The 22,376-nt window shown below is 42.8% G+C and overlaps 1 protein-coding gene and 1 long non-coding RNA gene across 18 annotated transcripts in view; one reads left to right on the forward strand and one right to left on the reverse strand.

The window, feature by feature from the left end:
* PTPRT (protein tyrosine phosphatase receptor type T) overlaps positions 1-22,376 on the forward strand; it is a 554,909-nt gene that overhangs the window by 415,216 nt on the left and 117,317 nt on the right. For 9 of the 12 annotated variants that reach the window (XR_014887677.1, XR_014887680.1, XR_014887679.1 and 6 more), the window contains 8 exons: positions 1,834-1,969; positions 2,927-3,076; positions 5,917-6,090; positions 8,202-8,333; positions 11,103-11,228; positions 12,581-12,744; positions 13,230-13,365; positions 14,093-19,141. Coding sequence is in view for 3 of the 12 variants with exons in the window: in XM_085241335.1 (XP_085097461.1) it covers positions 1,834-1,969; positions 2,927-3,076; positions 5,917-6,090; positions 8,202-8,333; positions 11,103-11,228; positions 12,581-12,744; positions 13,230-13,365; positions 14,093-14,146 (1,072 nt within the window). In the remaining 9 variants the exon portion in view is untranslated. Of the gene's footprint in view, positions 1-1,833; positions 1,970-2,926; positions 3,077-5,916; positions 6,091-8,201; positions 8,334-11,102; positions 11,229-12,580; positions 12,745-13,229; positions 13,366-14,092; positions 21,701-22,376 lie in introns of those variants that run through there. The other 3 variants (XM_085241335.1, XM_085241336.1, XM_085241334.1) reach the window with 1 other exon arrangement.
* On the reverse strand, positions 2,866-19,318 carry LOC146542928 (uncharacterized). Of its 6 annotated transcripts, none has more exons than XR_014887692.1 (7): positions 19,194-19,306; positions 18,823-19,072; positions 17,439-17,526; positions 13,632-13,749; positions 12,611-12,836; positions 10,752-10,855; positions 2,866-9,291 (listed from the first exon to the last, which is right to left on the reverse strand). It is a non-coding gene; the product is annotated as an uncharacterized LOC146542928 (long non-coding RNA). The 6 variants fall into 6 exon arrangements; XR_014887690.1 differs by having other exon boundaries at positions 2,866-9,344; XR_014887689.1 differs by having other exon boundaries at positions 2,866-9,843.

Raw genomic sequence — 22,376 nt, forward strand, 5'->3', positions numbered from 1 at the left:
CAGAGGCACCCAGGGTTATGTGGGTCATTATGAGGCAGAAGAAAGCAACAGACCTCAAAACTGACTGTGCTAGTGAGTGTTGGATGTGGGTCGATGTCCTTTTTTTGACTTTATAATGAAAGCAGTTGTGACTGTAGCATAGCCTGGTTAAGAATACTGTCATTATTGCATGACTTCAAATGCAGAAAAAGACATTACTGCAAAAAAGGAATTTGGGTTTGTAGTAGATGATTCTGCAGTCACAGTGCACCTGTTTTGAAAAGGAGATGTGGAGGCAGCACCAGGCCAGAGAGCAGAGCTGAGTGTCCCAGAATCTCACCCTGAGCAGTGCACAGGCACTTGCCTCCTAGTGATGGGCTCTGCCATCAGGAGAACAGAGAAATTATGTCCCACAGTTACTCTGAAAAGGAAAATCAGCTAAATCTTTTTAACAGTTTGGGGTGTTTGGGTGTTGGTTTTTTGTGTGTGATTTTTTTTTTAATTTAGCAAGTGATGAATCAGATCCATAATAAAATGTGTCTCAGCCAAAGGAGCTGGTAGAAGGGAATTCTTTCAGAGCTTTCGGGGCTTGAATTTGCTGCCTTGGTGCTGTGACATGGAGCTGGCCTTGGAAGGAGTCTGAACCTGATTCATCGTTACCAAGAAAGCAAGAAGAAATTTTTCATCCTTCACATTTTAATGAATAAATGCCATTTCCTCTCTGTTATTTATCTGCTTTTGAATTTTAATGACTTGCTTTAAGTGGTAATTACCAAATTCTCCCTACCGATGCCTGGCTGGATATTATCACTATTCGATATTTATGAAGTGCTGGGGTCCTCTAAATATAGAAGTGTTATAACTATTTGTTAAAATTCTGAAAAGCTGAGAGATAAAGAGAGAGGAAATGCCATTTATTCATTAAAATTCTGCAAATGAAAAATATCTTCTCTCTATTCAGCAGTTGATTAATCTGGTCCATTAATGTATGGTCATTCATATCTCCTTGCTTTTGCCTCTGCTGGAGTTTTCATGCAACAGAAGTTTCCCCGATTTGAGCTGAGTTTTCCTTTTTTCCATCGGTGTTATGTTTAGAGACATTCTCCTCTCTCTATCCTTCACACCTAAACAGCTTTGGATGATTTCCCAGGAGGGAAGGAGGACACAATGACAACACACTTTGCAAGAGATGCTTCAGTTCTCATGGGCAGCTGGGGGGAGGTCTAAGCTGAAGGTTTTGAGTAGCCTCAGGCTCCTTTCTCTATAATGTTATAGAATCCATAACTTGAAATCATCCTACTTGGGACCCAGCCTTCTCATTAAGAGAGAAGAAATGTTTGTGGAAATGAACTAATCCCCTCCCATTGAGCTCTCTTGAGTACACATGCATGCTTTTTAGTAGTCCCACAAGAAGGAAAACCTTGGAGAGGCAGATTCCACTCCCACCCCTTCTGAATTGTGTATCTTTGCAACCCAGAGGCTGCTTTCCCACATCCTTTGTGGATGTGCATGCAAAATGATCTGTAAAATCAGAGTGACTGGTTTTGTAGAATGATGTTTTTGTTGACATTCGAGAAAACAAAGCTTTCTGTGTCCCTTCCTGGGCCCATTGCCATTCCCAGAAATATTAGTTCACCTCATTCTCTTAAATGCAAAGCTAATTTAACTAAGTACAAAAATCACTCCATGGGGAGCAGCTTTCAGGAGAAGCAGCTGTGTCCATGCAGCTATTTTCTGTATAGCTATTTTCTGTGTAGCTATTTTCTGTATATCTATTTTCTCCTCCACAAAGCCCTGCCTCCGCACAGTCCCTGGATCGTGTGGACCCTCATTGCCTTCTCTTCTTTTTTCCAGTGCTGGGGCTGGGAGAACAGGGTGCTTTATTGCCATTGACATCATGCTTGACATGGCAGAGAACGAAGGTGTGGTTGATATATTTAACTGCGTGCGAGAGCTGCGCTCCCAGAGGGTCAATTTGGTGCAGACGGAGGTAGGTGCCTGCAGGTCTCCTCCGACCTGTGCTGCTTTCCTGGCAGCTCCTCTGCTTCACAGGGGCCCACCACTTCATTAAGTCAACACTTGCCTCCCCTGTGATGGGATTATACAGAGCTTTCTTTGCTAAAGGTGGCCAGATGCGTGCTGAATCCTGTTCACAGGCAGCTGCTCAGACCTCAAGGCAGGAGGATGAACATTGATGTTTAGGCCTTAGCATTGCTGATTGATTTATTCTCACAGTAGAAGAGGTCACTCCTGAATCATTCGTGGGTGCACTGCAAACTCAGTACCTATTTTGTATCAAGTGCAAGCTCAAACAGTGAAACATCCTGGATTTAAGTAGTGGGTGCTGATGAAGCAAGCTGCTCCAGAACATACCATTTAGCAGCTGTATAAACTCCTCTCAGACTGTTATCCCACTACACAATGATGTGTATTCCCCTTCTGATGGAAGAGCAAAAGCCTGAAACAGAGAAGAACTTTTAACTTTACAGGCTTCTCATATCTTATGTTTTGTTTAAGGAAATATGCTCTCCCAGAGTACCAGATTCTCCGGGATCTTTGAATAACAGGTGGAGCAGACCTCCATTTGTGCTGTTATTGTCATTGGTCTGAAGCACAAACCGAATTCTCAGTGATAAAGAGACCATTGCCTTGCAATTGCCTCTTTGAATTCCCCCCTGGCCCAGCCCTGTTTTGTCCCAGCATTCCCAGTACGGGTGATTTACCATTAGACTTGTAAATTTGAAATGAATACATGAGACCTCACATTCAGTGATGGATGAAATATGCTCACAAAGCTGTCACATAGCACAATGTGTAATTTGTCTCCACATGAAACTGAGCCAAATATGCATAGCAGGCATGACTTAAGAAAAAAAAAAAAAAGTATGATGTTTCATGATCTGTATTGAAAACATGACTTTAATATCTGATCCTCTCCCCTGTGCAGGAACAGTATGTATTTGTCCATGATGCCATTTTGGAGGCGTGTCTCTGCGGCAACACGGCCATTCCAGTTTGTGAGTTCAGATCCATATATTACAACATCAGCAGGATAGATCCACAAACCAATTCCAGCCAGATAAAAGATGAGTTTCAGGTAATGTCATCTCTTGGTCATTGCAATTGGTGTACTGAAGGTGTTTAATCAATTTCTGTGCTATTTGATGATTTCCAACGTAGCAGAGGGACACTGAGATGAGGTCCGATTTCTGGTGATTCTTGTTGTGTGTTAGTACTGAATCGGGCAGAGGTTTGTTTTTAAGCATGAGATTTTCAGCCTTTGGCAAGGAAAAGTTCCCATCACCTCAGTAGAGCAAGGATTTTAATTTCCGCAGATAACGTTGTACTTTTCATTTCAGCAAATATTCAGTTGTTCATTTCCTTCTGTAATTTATGCAGAAACATTTATGCCTCAAGGCCCCTTATTAACTGTTCTTGTGGCTTGTCTGTTCCTTCAGAGTCTTGACAATCAACTTGTTGATGTCCTTCCATACAAAGAGAGTGAGCTCCATGAGTGCTGCTTTCTCTAATACTAATTTTCAGTGAATTGAAGCCCTCAGTTCACTCAGAACATTTTTATGAATACCTTGTGACCAGAACTGAAATGTCATATAATAACACTCACAAGTGCTGGAGTAGCATTGTTTGACTAGAGCAAGAAACAAGGACTGCTGGGCTAAGAGCAGTACTTATCCCACTCTGATAAAATGGGGCTTGGGACACAGAGGCTGCCAGCTCTGTGCAAGGGTGCCTCCAACACAGCAGACAACTCACCCTTCAGAACAGTGAATTAAGCTTCCTAGGCTGATTCTCAATATATCTGTAAGTCCCTTCAGGATTTTCAACCAGCAGCATAATGCTGTTGGAAATTTAGGGCAAGATGATTTTGACTGTAAAGAGAGACTGGTATTTATTAAGAAGCTGTTCTTAGTCAGCAGTGAAAAGGTGGAGATTGCTTTTACTGTGGGAGATGCCCCTCTGTCCCTCAGCCAAGTGTCTTTTCCAGGAGGAGGCTGTCAGGAGCCTTCTGAGCTAGATGCCTCATTTGCTCCCTCTCTGCACGAAGACAGAATACATGTGTTTGATCTGAAACCTTGCAGGGAATCATCAGGGTTGATGTAGTGAGATAAAGAGTGTGGGTCCCAACTGATGACACTTCAATTAAAAAAAAAAATAATCTGGTTTTATCAAGTGATATCAGATCTGTAAAAGCGTTTCTGGCTATGGATGCTTGGCATGAGGGAGCCGAAGCCTGACTTCATCAAGTGCTGCTGTACTATTAAAAGAATGACACCACTCAGTGTGCTTATTTTGTCATGATAGGAAGTGAGATTTGTCGCCCGTGTGCTTGTTCTTTTGAGCTGCCAGGGGCTGGCAGCTCCTCTGGGAAGGAAATGCTCCTCCATGCTTTGCATAAGAGGTTCATTTGCTGTCTAGTACTAGGATGCTATTTTTACAGGGGTTTAGCTTAAAGCATTCTTCAGCCTTAGTTGTTTGGCTTTAATGCATAGGATGGTATCTTTTGCTACAATCTTTATGAACCAGTTCATCTAACTGTATCTATTGGTCCAATCTGTATTATTTAGGTCTCGCTGTCCCTCAGGTAAGACTGGATAGATTTCTCATGCTCTGCACATTGCCTGAACATATAAAAGCTCATTCTGGGGAGTCTTTATTTTCTGAGTAAGCCACAAAAAACAAGTGAGCAAAGGGAAGGACATAAAATAGTCAGGAGTAAATCACTAACAAGTTACTCACCTAATTATCTGCACTGTCAGAGATTTCAGGTTTCATTATGCTTCCCTGCCAGACTGCCTGCTTCCCATCCTAGGTAAGGGGACTTGTGTGCATAATTTAGAGCAACTACAAGATTTCTGATGTTACTTTTCTATATGTAACTTCCTATAACAGGTTGTCTGACCCTTCTCCTTTCTCCATTCACAACCTCTCTTTGGATGAAGTCAGCCCCTCTGTAAAAATGGTTGGCCTCTCAGTATTTTGTGTTCATCTGTTGGTTGCAAAGGAATTCACAGCATGACTGCTTTGCTCAGGAAAGAAAACATGACAAGTAGAAATAAAATGCCATCAGATAGCTACTGATCTACCATGGCTTAAATGACAGTGTTAAAGATGCTTTCACTTGGATTTGCTGTTTTTAACAGCTGCTGAGTAACTTGGGCTGGTTTGTCGATGGATAACACAAAAGAAAATTACATTTAAAGAAACATATTCTGTAAAGCTGTGGGAAAGACAGATAAGGGGAAAAGACCGACAGCAAGACCCCAGAGATAAGGTGTGACTGGGGAAAGGAAGCAGCCTGCATGTCACTCCACGAGGAAAGGAGCAATCTAAATAACAGGGCAACAGCTTGACTGACTGTTTAAAGCAAAAACAAAAAAACAACTCTTTTCTCTTAGGTTTTTGTGTGTATTGTTAAAAGAAATCAATAGTTTGCCCGAGGAATCATGAGATGGTTTGAACCCAGTTGGCCTGTGGGTGAACTCAGGGTACTTGTGCACAGGATCTTCTCAAAGAGAAAGGGTGTGTGTGCCCACCCTCGAGAGGCTTCTCTCCATCACCAAGTCAAAGCTGCAGCACACAGCTGTGACAGCCATTTCCAGCCTCTGCAAAGAACAGAAACATTATCTAACTGCTGTGGTGTTTTACAGCTGGAATTTGTTACGTGGTGGTTAGTGCCCTCCATTTATGCTGGGGCTTATGGTGTGTGGGAGGGCACCTCAGGAGGATGTGCAGTGTGATGTATTCTGACAGCAACGAGCTTCTCCATGCTCGTTCTTTTTCCTTCTCTGGGATGCCAGAGATCTTCTGTTCTTTGGTATAAGCATGCCGTGGAGATGGCATTGTTTCTGGAAGTGAATTCAAAGATGCTCAGCCTGCTTCTGTATTTCCTTCCCTTCTTCCCTGCCCCTTTCACAGACTCTCAATATTGTGACACCGCGGGTTCGACCAGAGGACTGCAGCATCGGCCTTTTGCCGAGGAACCATGACAAGAACCGCTGCATGGACGTGCTGCCCTTGGACCGGTGCCTGCCCTTCCTCATCTCTGTGGATGGCGAATCCAGTAACTACATCAATGCTGCGCTCATGGATGTAAGCAGCTCTGCACATCCCCCCTCTCCCCTTATCACTGTACTGGGTTTATTCCTTCTTGGGTTGCTTTTCTGGGAGAACTGGATCAAAAGCAAGAAGCTTTTTTTTTTCCCCTGTAGTTTCTGAGTCTGATATCTCCAAACTGGGCAAAGCCACGTGAATTTTCTCTCCTTCACAGAAACATGTCACTTGGTAATGTGATAAATCACAGCCTGTGTCGTTCTGCCTCGGGCTGCTGGAAAACTTTTGGCTGAGAAGCTTGTGAGCGTGCAGTCTGAGGGTGCATCTTAGAATGGCAAATGAATGAAGGGGTGGTGGGACGGCTCTTCCCACTGGTTGCTGCACAGGTGGGAAGAGAAATGCTCACCAGGAGCTGCCACGTCAGCTCTTTGAAAAGAACAGTTTGTGGCATGGAGTGAGTGATTTATCTGAGCTACTGCAGTTAAGAATATGGGATCAGATGTGCAAAAAGCTTTAGGGCTGAAGGACATGAGCTAAGCTGATGTGAATCTGTCTGAAGGCATTTTCCCTTACTTTGTTTATGGACTCACAGCACGGGGCATCTATAGTGGCTGAGTTAGGTTGATGGTTTCTTTTTACTGTAGTACCTAAACTGCTTTTGGACAGAGGTGCCTTCGAACTGCTAATTACTGCAATTAGAGTATATGTAAATATGATCTGGGGAGAAGTGTCATTCATTTTTTCCCCAGCAAAGTTGAGTAGAGTCGATCTCTGTTATCTCCTCTTTCAGGCTTTGGGGAATAGTGATACTACTGCATTTAAGAGGTTAAGAAAAATGGTCATAGAATTAATTTTAGATTTATTTTTTTCCACAAAACTGTGATGTTTTTATTGCAAATATGCTCAAGGAAACTTTTAACTTTCTTTCTTTAAAATATGTTTTGTGCACTGGCAGATCTGCAGGTGTGCAATCAGTTTTCTCATTACCTAGAGCCTGGAAATGTTTTTGCCTGTTGTAACTTCCCTTACCTTTAAGGCTCTCATCTCCTTCCACACAAAACTCTGCTAATCACTCTTATTTTGTATAAAGAAAGAGGAGAAGCCCTTCCAGACCCATCACTTCCCAACAGCTTTCCTTTTCCTTCTCCGTACTTCACTTCCCATCACCTGCTCACCTGTGCACCCCAGAACATGGTGCAGCCACTCTGCAGAGGGGTGCAGGACATGCACAGCACCCCTCCCACCATGGGGCCATTGCACCCACAGCTGGCTCACAGGGAGGAGAAAAGGCAGCCCCCACAGCCACTAGCTTAACGCTCAGAGCATTTATTTATTTCTTTACTTTAAAACCAAAATCCGATATAGGTATTTTTTTTAACCCAGAATTATACCTTTTGATTCAAGTCTACTTCACAGATGTACAGTACAAAGGACGGAGCATTTGTAGGCTCATCTAAGCATTGCATGCTGTGGTTGGAAAGAGATAACGTTTTGAGCTGCTGCCCTTTCATCTCAAAGTGCCTCACAAACATTCATTACCACAGCTCTGCAAAGGTTGGGACCACAGTTTCTCCACTCCGTGGTTAGGGAAATTGAGGACAGAAGGCTCTTCTGATGTGAAAGGTAGCAGCAGAAGTTGAATGCCAGCGATGTGGACTCTGACCACTCCCCCATGTCCTGTTAAAGGATGGCTGCCACCCAGATGTGCCACTTGGGTAGCATTATGCCACTGGGGAGCAATGGCAGATGGGGGCTAATCTCTCCTCTAGTTTCTGGAGTCCACTGCAGCAGAAAGGAGTGCCTTTGCTTCTAGCTGTTTTGTTTCCCATTATTAACATTACTGATAGTAGTAGTAGTAGTAATAGTAGAATTAGTATTATTTGCTGAGTCTCAAAATATAAATAATTGATTTGGGTAATCTCTGCTCTTGTGACACTTCCTTAATGAAATGTCTTCATTGGGTGCAAAAGAATCCCATTATGAGACATTCATTCATTGCACAGCGATAACAAGGAGAAGGATATGTGATTTGTATAATCTGGTTAAATGGCTCAGATTGCCTAGCCATAGCCTCCTGGGTGTAATATTCGTTTGAATAAAAGTTGATTGAATTTTTTTTTTTTTTTAAACTAATCTTATTCTTTTGTTAGAGCCACAAGCAACCTGCTGCCTTTATTGTAACCCAGCACCCTTTGCCCAACACCGTAGCAGACTTCTGGAGGCTGGTGTTTGATTATAACTGCTCCTCCGTAGTGATGCTGAATGAGATGGATGCTGCACAGGTAAGGGATTTTTCATCATCTCAGCCATATAACTTTATTTTCAGATCCAGAAGGTTTTCAGGGGGTTTCTACAGCCATTTGCTTGTGACCAATAAATAAAACAAAATAAATAATGGGAACTGGAATGTAACAGGCAATGTTTTGGGGTACTGTGGAAGAGCAAGGTTCAGGTCTACATACTTGACTCCTTCTAAGGCAAGTAATTCTTACTGTGATTAACAGCGATTAACTATCTATGTATGCTGCTGTTGTGGGCCTAAGTTTCCTCCCAAACCAATTCTCATTTCCTCCCAGGCATATGTACTGCATGCCTGCCTCCTCACCCATTATATCCAGAAGAATAAAACCCAGCACTATGCTGAAAACATCGTAAGGATCTTCTCCCTGAGCTTTCCAATGAGATTTGGTAGTAGTGAGATGTGCAGCTCGCACTGCTTTTGTTGTGCTGTGCATTTCTCATTCTTTTCTTTCAAGTGCCATGTGTACCCTGGTTCCTTGGCTGCTGACCACGGTGCTCTTTTCAGAAGTCGAGGTGGCAGAGCAGGAGCTGTTGCAGTGGATTGCAGGCACCTTGCTGATGAGTGGTAGAAGATAGCAGCTTTCAAAAAGGTGCAATCATGCAATTTGTCTGGAGAGTACATTTGGCATTGCTAATTCACCCATTACAGCACTTGTTAAACAAGAGAAGAGCCCTCAAGTAGCCGGTGCTTCATGGATTAATTTTTCCTTTGTCTCTTTGCTGTCTTTGAAGCCTCACCATCCTTGAAGGCAATAGGATCATTGGTCTCTTTGGCTTGCTGGGCTGAGGGGAGATCCCTTCAGGTGAAAGCTGTGGGATTTCATTTCTGTTTGTGTAAGGGCTGTGCTCAGAAGTGACCCTCCTGGTGGCAGTCCTCTATGCAGTCCTGGAGCCCATGTGTGGGAACAGATTGCATTTTTTTCTTTTTTTTTGCTGACTCTGTAAAGCACAACATTTTCTGGAAACTAGGAGTTCTTTCTCACACCTCATTCCTAGAAAACACAAACCCATCAGCCTCAGCCTGTTACTTTTGCCGACTGTCTTTCTGCCAAAGACTTTACCTGTGTTTTTTTTCCCTAGAAAGTTGCTGTTTTTATCATGTGTTTGCAGGCACAGGAGAGGAGGTTTGGCAGTGCATTAAGTCACTTTGACAGTCATTCCAGCATGGTGTCACCTACCTTGAGTCTGCAGCCAGTGCTGAACGCACCCAGCTACCGCAGGAAGCAAGGATAGCTTTAAAGTTTGTATCTTAAAAGCTCTCAAGGCAAGGTGTGAAAGTTTGATAGCAGTTGTGAAGGTGAGATTTCTGAAGAGGAAGTGTAACTGTGTAACAGCGTTATGCTTGCGCTGTTGCTGTGCAGCAGTGTTGTTCTCGAGCTGCTCGTTGTTGCCTAACCCAAGTGCTACACCATAAGCATGACACAACTGTCAGTGTACAGTTGTGTGCAGAAGATACCACATCTGTGTGGCCAGGTGGCACATCTCGCTCATCTACAGGAGTAAAACACAAATACATATCTTGCTTATATAAGAGCTGTGATTAGAAATAAGTACGCGGTTAATAAATGGAAATGTAGTAAATGCGGAAGTGAGCAGGGAGAAGTGCAAAGCAAACCATGTTTCAGAGAACACAACAGACCATTTTAAGCACCATACAGACGTCGATCTGGGTGATCATTCACAGACCTGCTTTATGAACAGTGATTTTTAAAGTTAAGTTTAATCTTTCTGTTCTTCGCACTGCACCTTGAGGTTGGTTCCTACAGCTCAGCTCCTATCTCCTTGCCTATTGGGCAAATGCTTTGAGAAGAGGTCTGGAGGCTGCTTAAAAATCTGGATGAAGAGTGAAGATAACCTTCAAAGGAGAGCTTGCTTATGTGGGCTTCGTGTGCTTTTGTAATCTTGAGAAAATAACCAGGGCAAAGATGCATAAAATCTCGTTAATATCCCACCCAATTTCAGCCCCATATGATCAAAGGAGGAACAGGAATAGAGAATTAATGCAGTGGTATGCACACACTTGACATTATTACTGACAGTGATTGAACTTGAAAAGCTTGAGATCAAGTTCAAATGAGCACCTGGTGGTTGCAGAACTTCTCAAAAATTACTCTTGAAAATAGGAGGAAAAAAAACCAGAAAAATACAATCTCAGCGGAAACTCTTAATGAGATCTCATGCAAAATATTTTCTTGCCATGATCTATTTCCAGATGGATTTGAAATACTTAGAACGTAATTTGTGTGAATAGTAGGGTTTTGTATGCTGTGAATTCAGTAGTATCAGCATTAAAAGTTCATTTTGCAGAAAAATTCTTCTTTGCTTGAATTAAGATTAATTTTGTTGGTGCGTACCATTTTCTCGTTAACACAACACTTCTGTGATTTTATTGCATTTACCTGCAGATCTTTTAATGTTCTTTTCTAACTCCACGTCCACGTAGGATCTTCATTTTTCTGCCATTTTCCTTCACCTTTACACCCTGGATTCAATGGTTTTCATACTGAAAAAGACAAAAAAAAAAAAAAAAAAGTGAAGCTTCTATAATACGTTTCTTTTTGGCTTCAGACTCATAATATCAAGAAGTTTCCTGAAACTAGAAGGAGATCTTTTCTGAGCAAATGCATTCTGTAACAGAGGATTGGTTATGGATTTTGTGCTGGCTGGCCATCTGAAGTGAGACAAGGCTGATGGTGCATTCCCGTGTTAATATTAAGATGCTTTCTGTTTCTTTTTGATATTCTCCCTAGCTCTGCATGCAGTACTGGCCAGAGAAGACGTCCTGTTGCTATGGCCCAATTCAAGTAGAGTTTGTTTCAGCAGACATCGATGAAGACATCATCAACCGGATATTCCGGATCTGCAACATGGCCAGGGTAAGAGCAGTGAAATGCCACATTCCTTATTTATTCTCACAAATATATTTTGGCATGGGAAAGAGGCAGAATCTAGTCTGTGGTTTTGAGATGCTGTATCGCTCACCTAGTAACAAAATTCCACTGCAGAAATTTAGTAGCTACTTCCTTTAATTAACATTTAATTGCATTAGTCTATATTGGTGAAAGCCTTTTGGCTGAAAGTAGAAAATGGATGGTATGAGCTGAAAATCTGGATTCAGATGGAATGCGTTTTTCTGCATTTATTTGAGAACAATTAATCCATTAGTAGAAACAATAAAAGTATCAGCATCATAGGAAATAAGCTGGAATAGTATCAACTGCTCCCTGACAAATGCAATATTTACCAGCTCGATTGGGACTCCTAATTGCCACTGTTCTCCTATAAATAAGCAGCTGCCATTTCTGCAAGCAACTTTTTTGTCTGTATCCCTCAGCCCCTGTGTGGCTGACATGATAGAAACGAGGTTTGTCTGCACTCTGGACCCATGCAATCCAACTTCAGGGCTGCGGCAGGAGTTTCAGCAGAGGATTTTTCTCCCATTAATTGTTTCCCAGATTGATTATAAATCTTTTTTTTGTTCTTTTTTTTGTTCTTTTTTTTTTTTTCCCAATCAGAAGTGGAAATAGGCTCCAGAAATTGCATTTCCATACTGTCTCTGATTGTGTAGTCAGAGCCTGTGCAGCAATTCAATTATGTCATTGTGGAGTGAGTCATGGGGTCTAACTATTTGAGCAGCTGAATTAGTTACTTCTGCTCCACTCCACATCCCAAGCTGACTGCCACTGAGCTGGGAACAGCCTTGCAGTCCCATGGCTGATAACACTGCACGCTGAAGCTGCCTTGTAAATGCACAGCTCTCAGGATGAGTGCTGTAAACTCACATTTCTCACACCCACCTGCATTCAGCAGCAATATCTAAATCCTAAATCCTTGTCAGGATGTTTTCTGCCATAGTACCCAGAGATTTTTTTGAGGGTTGTCTTAGCCATTACTTGCTTTGACACAATGAACCTCGACCACAAGGTACCAGGAGAGACATAGCTGATCCATTCTCACAATTCAGTGAGACTTTTTTTCTCTACTGGAAGTAAAACAAGGAGTCCTTAGCATCTAGTTTCTGCCTGGCTTTGTAGCATCTGAGATCATTGTTATCATCCAAAATATGGAAAACTCCTTGTTCCCTGCTGTATCATGTATCCAGAGTGGAAAATTCTAGCACTGATACCAAATTAAGAGGGGAAGGTGTGTGTGATCAGTACCCTCTGCTTCACCCTCTCTCTGCTTCCTGCCCCATTCCCTTTAGCATTGCAAATGCTCTTTGTTTCAGCCCCAGGATGGCTATCGCATAGTTCAGCACCTGCAGTACATTGGCTGGCCAGCATACCGGGACACCCCTCCATCCAAACGCTCACTGCTGAAGGTGGTCAGGAGGCTGGAGAAGTGGCAGGAGCAGTACGATGGGAGGGACGGCCGCACTGTGGTCCACTGCCTGTAAGTAGGGCTGGAAATCGTCTGTAACCTCATGAAATAAGTCCAGAAGGTTGATTATGGATCTGGAAATCTGGTGGTTTGTCAGGCTTCAGCTGGGGAAAATGAAGTTAAATTACATTTGTGGCGTACTTTAGGTTGAATATTGTGCTGCATTGTAACAACCTGACCTGGAGATTTTACTAACTGTGGTGAAGAGGAGCCAAAGGCTCTGCTGCTTTCTGCTGTGAGCTCCACAGGAGTGAGGAGAAGCAGGGCAATGCCCAGGGCTCCCTCTCCACTGCTTCCAGGGATGGCATTAGCCCTTCCCTTGTGCCATGATGCTGCCAGCTCTCGTGTTGCCCTGCAGAGGTGCACTTTCACAAACCCATGAGCTTCCTCAAGTAGGCTGGTAAACGCACCCCTCTCTTAGTGTACGTGCTGATTTGTAAGCTGTGCTTTCATCCCCTGCCTAGCTTCATCTGTTGCCTCTTTTCTTCTGCACCCAGGAACGGTGGGGGACGCAGTGGCACCTTCTGTGCCATCTGCAGTGTGTGTGAAATGATTCAACAGCAAAATATCATTGACGTGTTCCACATAGTGAAAACGTTACGGAATAACAAGTCCAACATGGTGGAGTCACTGGTAAGCTTGTTTCCTGCACTTTTCTCCACTCAGCGTAGGCATGGGGACTTCACAATAGGTATGAGATTTTATAGTTTAGCCCAGCATGAATCAAAACCACACATACCATAAATGCAGCAGGATTAAAGCCAGCCCTGCTTTGGCATGTGTGAGGAATCTCCCAGTCCCACTGCTTCTCTTCTTGGATAGATGTGGAACAGCCACCCTGGCAGCAAGATGGGTAACATCTCCTGCACCCAGAAGGTTAAACCCCAAGCTTTTGTCACCTTAGCTACGGGTAGCAGGTAGAATTTGTCCTCCTGTCTATGCGTACAGCCTGGTGCTTGTTGCTGTGACATGCCTTGAAATCATGGAGGGAGGAGAGTGCATTTCAGACCTTGCTCCCTGCAAGAGAGAGATTAAACCATCCTGAATTCAAACATCCCAACTGATCATGCTGAATTCTTTCCTCAAAAGCAACTTGTGATGAGGGTGTGAAGCAAATAATGAATAGCCCATTGGGTAGCTGTCTCTTAGAGCATTTTTCTTCCACTGATTATGACGACTCTTAACAATACTGTTTAGTATCACATAGAAATACAATTAATGTTTGCCTGGTTCTGTCAAATGGACAGGACCATTAAGACCAGTAAGAAAGAGAAAGGAGGCATTTTTTGCAGCTTGCAGAATGAGTGTCCGAACAGTTCACCTGTATCCCAATGTCACTGACTTCTGTTTTCTCCTTCAGGAACAGTATAAATTTGTATATGAGGTTGCACTGGAATACTTGAGCTCCTTTTAGCCCAGCAGAGAGAGGGGAGCCTCCGACATGGCAGACCCCGACCCCTGGCAGACGCTTCTCCCCTGTCCCACACTAGAAGGCGGTAACAAGTGTGGGAAGGAAAACCTCTCCTTCTTGGAGAAAGAGACTGAGACTGGACGGACCAGCTGGAAGGAGGAGATGATGCCTGTATTTGCTGCTGCCTGCTTTCTATTGGAGCATCTACCGCTTCTTAAATAACCTACTGTAAAAATAAGAGAAATGGGAGACAGGCTGAAGGACTGGACTTTCTAATCCCCTCTGACTTCTCTCCTCTTTAGGATTGTATTTTTGCTGTCCTTGCTGAAGAGTGGGGAAAGAATGAAACCTTTAGGAAATTCTCTTCTAAATGTCTCCTTTTTAAGTTATTATTTTGTTCTCAAATCCCAGTCTTTAATTTTTGAATTTCATGCAGCAGTCATTTGGGAAAAATGAGATAGCCATAGGGAATTTATGAAATGTTTCATTACGATTTGCCTATCTTATCTGTTTTTGTTTTATCTTCCAAATGAAAAGGCCAACACCAAAAAACACTCGATATCTTTCCGCATCTGGTTCCTTATAGCATGAAGATGGTGGAGATGAGGAGTTGTTGTTCATGGATTTGCATCTTGGCTTCTCCACGTTTCCCCCCAGTTTCTCCCAAGGCTGTGCATGAACTGGTTACATCTCTCTGGTCCATGTTTGTTTGTGTGCTGGTGAAGCAATATTAATGAGTTTCCCAGCCACTTAAACCCTGAAGTTAAACATTTGCATCAAACAAATTGCATTTGTCTTGCAACTTTGGTAACGATGTTACCATATTTTTCAAGTATTTGCTGGGGTGCAGTGTGTCTTTGAAAAACAGGGTATAAAGTAGGTATTATTGATCATATACTATGTATTATTATTTTTTTATTTATTATTTGTATTGCTGTAGAACTTAGGACCCCTAGTCCTGACAGGTCCCTGCTGAACTAGGCTAGGCACTGTGCAAATGAAGAACAAAGAAAGCCCCTGCTCAAGAGCTTTGAATCTGAAGGTAATCTTAAAATTGAGTTTGATCACGTTTTCCTCGCCGTTCCCAAACTGTTGTACAGTCAGACATAGTTGAGTGATTTATTCAGATTTTCATCCCCTGCAAATTTAAAATGGTAACCCATCCAAGCTGCAGGAAGGGTGATGGACATGCACAGAAACCTGCTCCGGCACCTGCTAAGAAAAGGCTTCAGCCAGCACAGCAACTTTCCATCTTAAGCAAAAAGGCTTTTCTTTTGTTCTGCAGAAACGCCTGTGCAACTCTTTTTCTTTGCAACAAACATCAGAAGGGTTTTGCCATGGTTCTGGATCTCGTTCTGACTTCTTAGAAGCTAAGAAATTGCTTTTCTGAAAGAGTCTGTTTTAGGAGCTAATCACTTAGGTCTACAGGATAATCTCTGAGATTATTCTTAAAGGAACAAAGGATTTATGACATTCAGTATTTCAATTTAGCCATTTATTTATTCTGAGAGTGCAGGGATCCAAGATAGTCCAGTGTGTAAATCAGATTCTTGGTGATGTAGGTTTCTTCAAACATAGACTTGCTTAAAGCTAGACGGGTAAGGGAAGAGTTTAAGGAAATTCCACTTTCTTACCATTTCATAGTATTCCACCATCAGTAAATGCTCAGAAACTGTCATGTCAATGCCTCACATAGAGAACACCAGAAGCTTAAAAAAATTTACCAATTCCATATATAAATTCAAAAGGCACCTCTGCTTCATGGTCATTCTTTGCTTGATAATTATATCTTTGTCTTGACAATTAAATCTGATTGGAACACTTACTGACTCAGATATAGCAGTACCTAACAAAGAAGTTATCATCTTTGTCAGGACCTACAGCAGTCTAAGAAACAAGGCTCACTATTTGGAAATGGAATCTTTCCTGCTGAGCAGATGAGAGATTTGCATAGGATGCTGAACCACCGAGCTGCTGTTCTTTCCAAGAAGCTTTGGATTCTTGGCTTCTTCCAAGTGAATACCTTGAAGGTCTCAGGCAGCTGTGCCACAAAGCATCAGTGGGAACCCCCTCATAGGTGCCTCTGCTGTGTGTCAGGTTGGGCCCTACGTTCTGCAAGAAATCACTAAATCAACATTGGAATACATTGGGGCAGCAGTGAATGTCTGCTGTTTCACACAATAAATTGTTCTATTTTTTTTTTCTATTGCTGCTAAGCTGCACAAACAACTCTGCTGTAGAATAAAAAGCAAAGCAAAATCATGACCTTTGAGAAGAAAAGGATAATATTAGTGTTTGAATTACAGGTGGTTTGCTTGGGGGCCGTTTGCAAAGAAGAGGAAAGAGGGAATCCTGATCCCAGGATAGGATTTTGCAATTGCCAAGGTGAGAAGAAGCTACCAGCGAAGTGTTCATGACTTCACTAACTCCAGAAAGCCAGAGGGAATAACTCCCTATGGATGCTATGGAAATATTAATTAGTATTTAGCATTCTGTTAATTTTACATGGAAACTAGCATACCCAATTTTACATGGAAACTCCCTTTCAGGAGTTACTGAAAGTCTAGTTCAGGCACTGAAGTTAATGGCCTGGGTAAAAGGAATAGAGAGGTAAAATAAATGGCAATGTAACCAAGAAATGAAGAGTAGGAGGTAGTTTCAGGCTAAGCAGTAGCGTGAAGGAAAGTGGATTACAAAGCCAGCAGTCAGCCTATAGGAGGGATGTGCACAAAGAGAGAAGCAGATGTTGGGTGAGCCAGGCAGAAGAGCTCTTGCAGTGAAGTTGTTTAAGGTCCTGAGGTAGGTTTAAATGTATTTTCATGATATGAAGCATGCTAGTATAGGGTCAGGTACAAGCATCAGCTGGCCAGCAGTAACCCACCACATGCTTTTAGCCCTCTGCAAATGCAAAGTGATAGCATAGATTTCAGCGAAGGGTCTTTAAGCTACATTTTACCTTATATTTGCAAGGAACAAGTTCAGTGCAAATCATGTTGGTTCATACAGCCCAACTGTTAGCCACAGCTGACTGTGTGCCAGCTCAGGTCTGCGTTTCAGCCTTCTGGTGATGTTCAGCCTACAGCCAGTGTGGAAGGGTGCTCAGCAAACACTATGGGTGATGTTGGTTGTGGTCCGAAGTGTTCCATCATCACACACAGGTACACTGATTTTTGGGAACCCAGCTCCAGTCTGTATTGGCATCTTTTGCACTGTTCTTTGCTGCACGCTTATATGTTGAATATGAATTAATGATAAAGGGAAAGAGAAAAGAACTAGCTATAAATAACTTTCTTACCTTAAGGTTGTTTAAGCTGTGGAGAGGAGCCGGTAGCAACATAGGCGACGTGCTTGAAGCAAGATTGTGGGTGTTGGGTCTGTTTTCTCTGAGAAAGAGAGAAATTTTGAGATAATAAAGGAGGTTTTCTCACTCTTGAAAAGATTGACAATCCAGGACAAGCTTTCCAACCTAAGTATTGCCTGCTGCAGTTGGGGAGCAATAATGTAAGGTAGAAAAGGGGAATTCCTCAGTGACTGAGTTTTAAGCTGTGTAAATATGATATGACAGTATTTGAATAGTCATAATGAAAACACTTATTCCCATTCTGACATCCTTCAGGACTGGGTGAGAACTGTTTGTTGATAGTATAGTAGGACGGGGTGAGAACTGTTTGTTGATAGTATAGTATTGGTCTAAAGTGTAATCTGAAATTTGGAAAACTAGACATAAGAAGAGTAAGGGTACAGGGACTATGTCACACACAGGGCATAAGACATCTTAAATTATTAAGAGATGTAACTGAAGCAAAGAATTCCAGATCTACCTCCAGATCTCCAGCCAGATGCTGGAGAAGGAGGAACCTGGACTGTCAGCAAGAAAGAGATAGAGAGAACAAAGTCTCTACAAGGTACAATAGGTCTTGATAATTTGTTGGATTGTGTTGGTTTTTTTTTGTTTGTTTGTTATCTCTGTGAAAACTGCATCCTTTGCTGCCATCTTTTGTTATTTTTTCCCTCCAGAGAATGGCTTGTAAAGAAAAGTGTAGAGTTGACCTGTAGATGGACTTGAGGTACTTGTTTATTAATGTGAAGGGAACAGACTGGGGCTGGGGAGTACAATGTCAGTGTGAAGGTAGGGACTACTGGTAGCAAACAAGCAGATGGGATCTGGTGGTTTTATTTAGTAGATTGAGGTAACTGGTGTTCTCTGACCAGGGAAGTAGGAGACATTTCAGTTCATGATTGAAATTCATTAGCAAAGTTGCATGGAATACTGCCGTGCTTAGTTAGCTTCAACTAGTTTTATTAGTGCACTGGTTGATCCTCCTTGGTTTATTTGCATTAGAGCCATTTGAGTGAGCTAGAGTTGTCCATGTTGGTCCACAGATACCAGGTAATTAGCAATGAAAGATGATTTTTCCATGCACAGAAAAACCCTCCTGCCACCTTTTGCACCAAATCAACCACAGTACTGCAACCCGTCTCTCCCATTCAGGCCCTGTCCACATGGTGCCCACATTTTAAGAATGCCCAGGGGACTCCCAGAAAGTTGACAGATATCATGGGCAATGTCTGTGAGCCCTGATTGGTCTGATCCATGCACTCTGTAGGGCAGAGGTGGGAATCGCAGAGCATAGCTTTTGCCTAGAGAAGCACATATTTGTGTGTCAGTAGTTTCCTACCTTTTATTCTGGATCTGTAAGCTCCCTCTGAAAACGTCCAGTGGCAATGCAAGACTCCACAGCAGTAGATTTAAGCCTGCAGATGGTAGAGTTGTTTTTCCATGTAGTTTGCACAGGTCCTTGAGGAGTAGTTGGTGGGATTTCCCCTGGGAATCTCAGGCCAGGCACTGTGCATGCGCTGCCCTTGGTGTCCCTTGGTCTGAGGAAGGAGAGAGCTCCCATCTGCAGCAGTTGTTCTGAAGGCAGCTGTCTGGAAGAGAAGGAAAGGATAAGGAGAAAAGCAAACAGTGGAGGAGGATTAAATGGTGTCCTGAAACAGGTGAGGAACTTCCACTTTGTTCTGTTTCTTATTCTTGCAGGGATATACTTACGTCCTTCCTACTCTTCTGAGTTTGTGCCAGGATCATAAAAAAACAGGTAGTAACACATTCTGCTCTGCAGAACTCTCTAGAGAGGGAGCAGGCAGTGTAACAGAGGGAATAAATCCCGAGGGACAAAGATAAAAGATTTCCTTGAGAGGAACCTTCAAATCTGCTGTGCCTCTGTCACACTGGCAGAAATCTTTGCAAGTCAGCACAGAGCATTGCACAGTCCTGGCATATTCCTCCATTGCAATTCAGTGCAAATGTTGCACTTGGAAAACGTTGTCCTGTAGTAAATTTAAACAATATCTCATTGGTAGCGCAGTTTTAGTCATTGCAAAGGGCATCTCAAGAACTTGTATTCTAATTTGAGGTTCTTCCTAAGTGTACAAAGTTCACTTCAGCTTGTTAGGAACACGGATGGGACCCTGTGCTGAAAGTGCTTCAGGATGATCTCTGCCTGTGAGTATGAAGCTCAGTATACCTCCTTGAAGACCAGAAAGTGGTAGAACAGAATACTGCACCTCCCTGCACAGACCTTTCCAGGAGCAGAAACTGAGAGAGCCAGCTAATTAAAGTTTGGTATACAGAAGGGAGTAATGAGGATTCTGTTAACCCTCCTACGTTCATACTTATTTAGATTGCAGTCTTCTATAGCCATACATACATGCTATACAATTTAAATGCAAGTGCCCTTCCTTTCCCTGTTCCCCAGTTCCCTGTAGCTCTTCCTCCATTGAGGGCCATCCAACAGCACAGAAGCAAAGCACACTTTCTGCAGTTTTGGCGAGGGATGCTAGGAAAATGTATCATGTAGTATCTGCTTATTGACTTGGACAAATATCAGTCATCTTCCTCATCATAGATATACCTGAAGAATGTACAGCTGAGTGTAGCAGTTGAGTACATTCATGCATTTTCATACACCAAGGCCAAATCCTGGTGGTTCTGAGTTTGATGGAGTGACAAAAAACTCACTGGCTTCCAGTGGCCTCAAGTCTGTAATCTTTATTTTCTGTGTTAAATATTTTTAAAGTTTCCCTTATAAGCAATACATGGCATTCAATATTTACAGCTTCATGTCAGAGTCGTGAAAACCTGGCAGCTTCTTCCATTTGTGAAAACGAGCAAAATCTTTCCATCCCTGTCCCAGTGCATTTGGCAGGTTGTTCACCCTTATTCTCTGGTTTCAACCCTCACCTTAAGAAACAAAATTATGCAGAAGATAGATGCAGTGTTCCCGTGGTATTTCTTTGTGGAGGGAAAAGAAAAAAAAAAAAAAAAAGGAAAAAAATGTTTTTCTTGCAAACCAGTTCAGTGTGAGCTGATTCTAAGCTGCATGGCCATGAGCCAGTTCACACAGTTGGAAGTGAGGTTTGCTTGTTGTTGTGATGTGATATATGCCATAGGTGTAACCTTTGGGACCAGTCCTGGTCTGTTCTGTGCAGGTTTCCAATAGAATAGGGGTCACTGTGGAGGAATCAGTTATTGCAAGTGATAGTATTTCAGTGAAGGTTTTGTAAGGGAGATCTGTTACCCTGGAACACAACTTTCTGGGGGACTTGGTGAGCTGCTCAAGCAGGTGGCTCTGTGGAGGTGTACGTCCTTCTGTGAGCACTTCATCCTTCACTGGGCACCTCCAGGAAATCTTGCTTGTGTGCAGTTATGAAGGAATGCATTTGCAGAGGTGTTTTTGGGTGCATGGCCGGCGCTTCGCAAGCTTCAATGAGTTTAGCTATTCGGAAAGCCTCTCCAGGGCACCTGATGGTTGTTGGCATTGCTGAACTAGCTCTAACACTTCCCATGCAGGACTTTCATGTACATGGAGCAGAACTGGCATGACCCTCTTCACCTCTGTAGCCCGTTCTTAAGTCTCCAGCACTCATGCTGCATTTCAGTGCAAAAGCCGCAGCTGTGCCCTTGCCACATTTAACCCATACTGACCGAACGCGGTGACAGAATTCACTCCCATGTTGATTTCATCTCCTTCCCCCTGCGCCAATCCTGCTGAAATTGAAATGCTGTAGCATCACTTGTTGCCAGAGCTGTTACTCCTGCAGTCAGGATGCTGTGGCCGTATTGGGGTGAGCAGCACCCTGCCCAGCACCCCACACGTGCTGCATCAGCGCGTCTCTGCTGTTGGATTCTGCCCCCACCTCCCCCTCCTTTGGCCTTTATGGATTACTGGTGAAACTCACTTGTACAGTTTGGATGTTTGATAGATAAAGCACGTATGAAAAAAAAAAAAAGGAAAAAAATATAAATGCAGAAATCTCAACACTGTGCATTCAGTGTCTTTTCTTTCTAGCTTAAAAGAAGGAAGGTAAATAATGTCAAGTCAATGAATATCAGATATATTTTTTGACTGTACATTACAGTGAAGTGTAATCTTTTTTTTACAACTGCGAGTCCATCTTATTTATTCTTGTAAATGTTCCCAGACAATGTTTGTAATATGGGCTGTGTTGCAAATCCATAAAATAAATCTGTGATCTGAGATTAATGTTTTACTAAGAGACTCTCGTGCTCGTGCCTTTTCTTTCCACATGCAGGGGACAATATATTGCAAGCAGTACTGTTAGAAACAGCGGGGTGAAGACACGAGATAGCTTCTTGTCACATTGATGGGCAACTGGCTTTATTTCACCGTGCCGTTCAGAAGTGGCTCAACAGCAGCAAAGAGAATGCACCCAACATTTCAATCTAGCTGCAGCTTTTGAGACAGCCCTCTCAGAAAGCCAATGCACGTGTGCCGAGTGCTTTTAAAAATTACAGTCTTAGAAGTGCAAGTTAGAACTGAACATGTTCTTTCAATGTTTTCCATCTAACAGGTATTATTGCCTTGTTTCCTTGGTATTCAAGTGCTGTATTGCTAATGTTGATATTGCTAACGTTAAACACATTTTTTCTGGTGCTTTCTATAGGCGGGTATTTTGTGTGCAGGTGTTGCGTGCCAAACTTGAATGTAGGATGAGATGTCAGTAGCAAATATTTTCACACATCCACCAGCACGTGGCTGTGCTTGGCTTCCAAGGCAGTCTGTGAAAGCAGGAGGCTGCAGGCGAGGAGGTAGACAGGGATCCTCTACACCAAAGACCACTTTATTCCCTCAATGCAAGCACAGGTGCATTGAGATTCACAGCTTAGCGCCAGGAGAGCCGTGTCTTACTACACTCATACAACCCAAGTGGT

Source organism: Meleagris gallopavo, chromosome 22 (assembly GCF_905368555.1).
Source record: "Meleagris gallopavo chromosome 22, MGAL_WU_HG_1.1, whole genome shotgun sequence".
Lineage (NCBI taxonomy): Eukaryota > Metazoa > Chordata > Aves > Galliformes > Phasianidae > Meleagris > Meleagris gallopavo.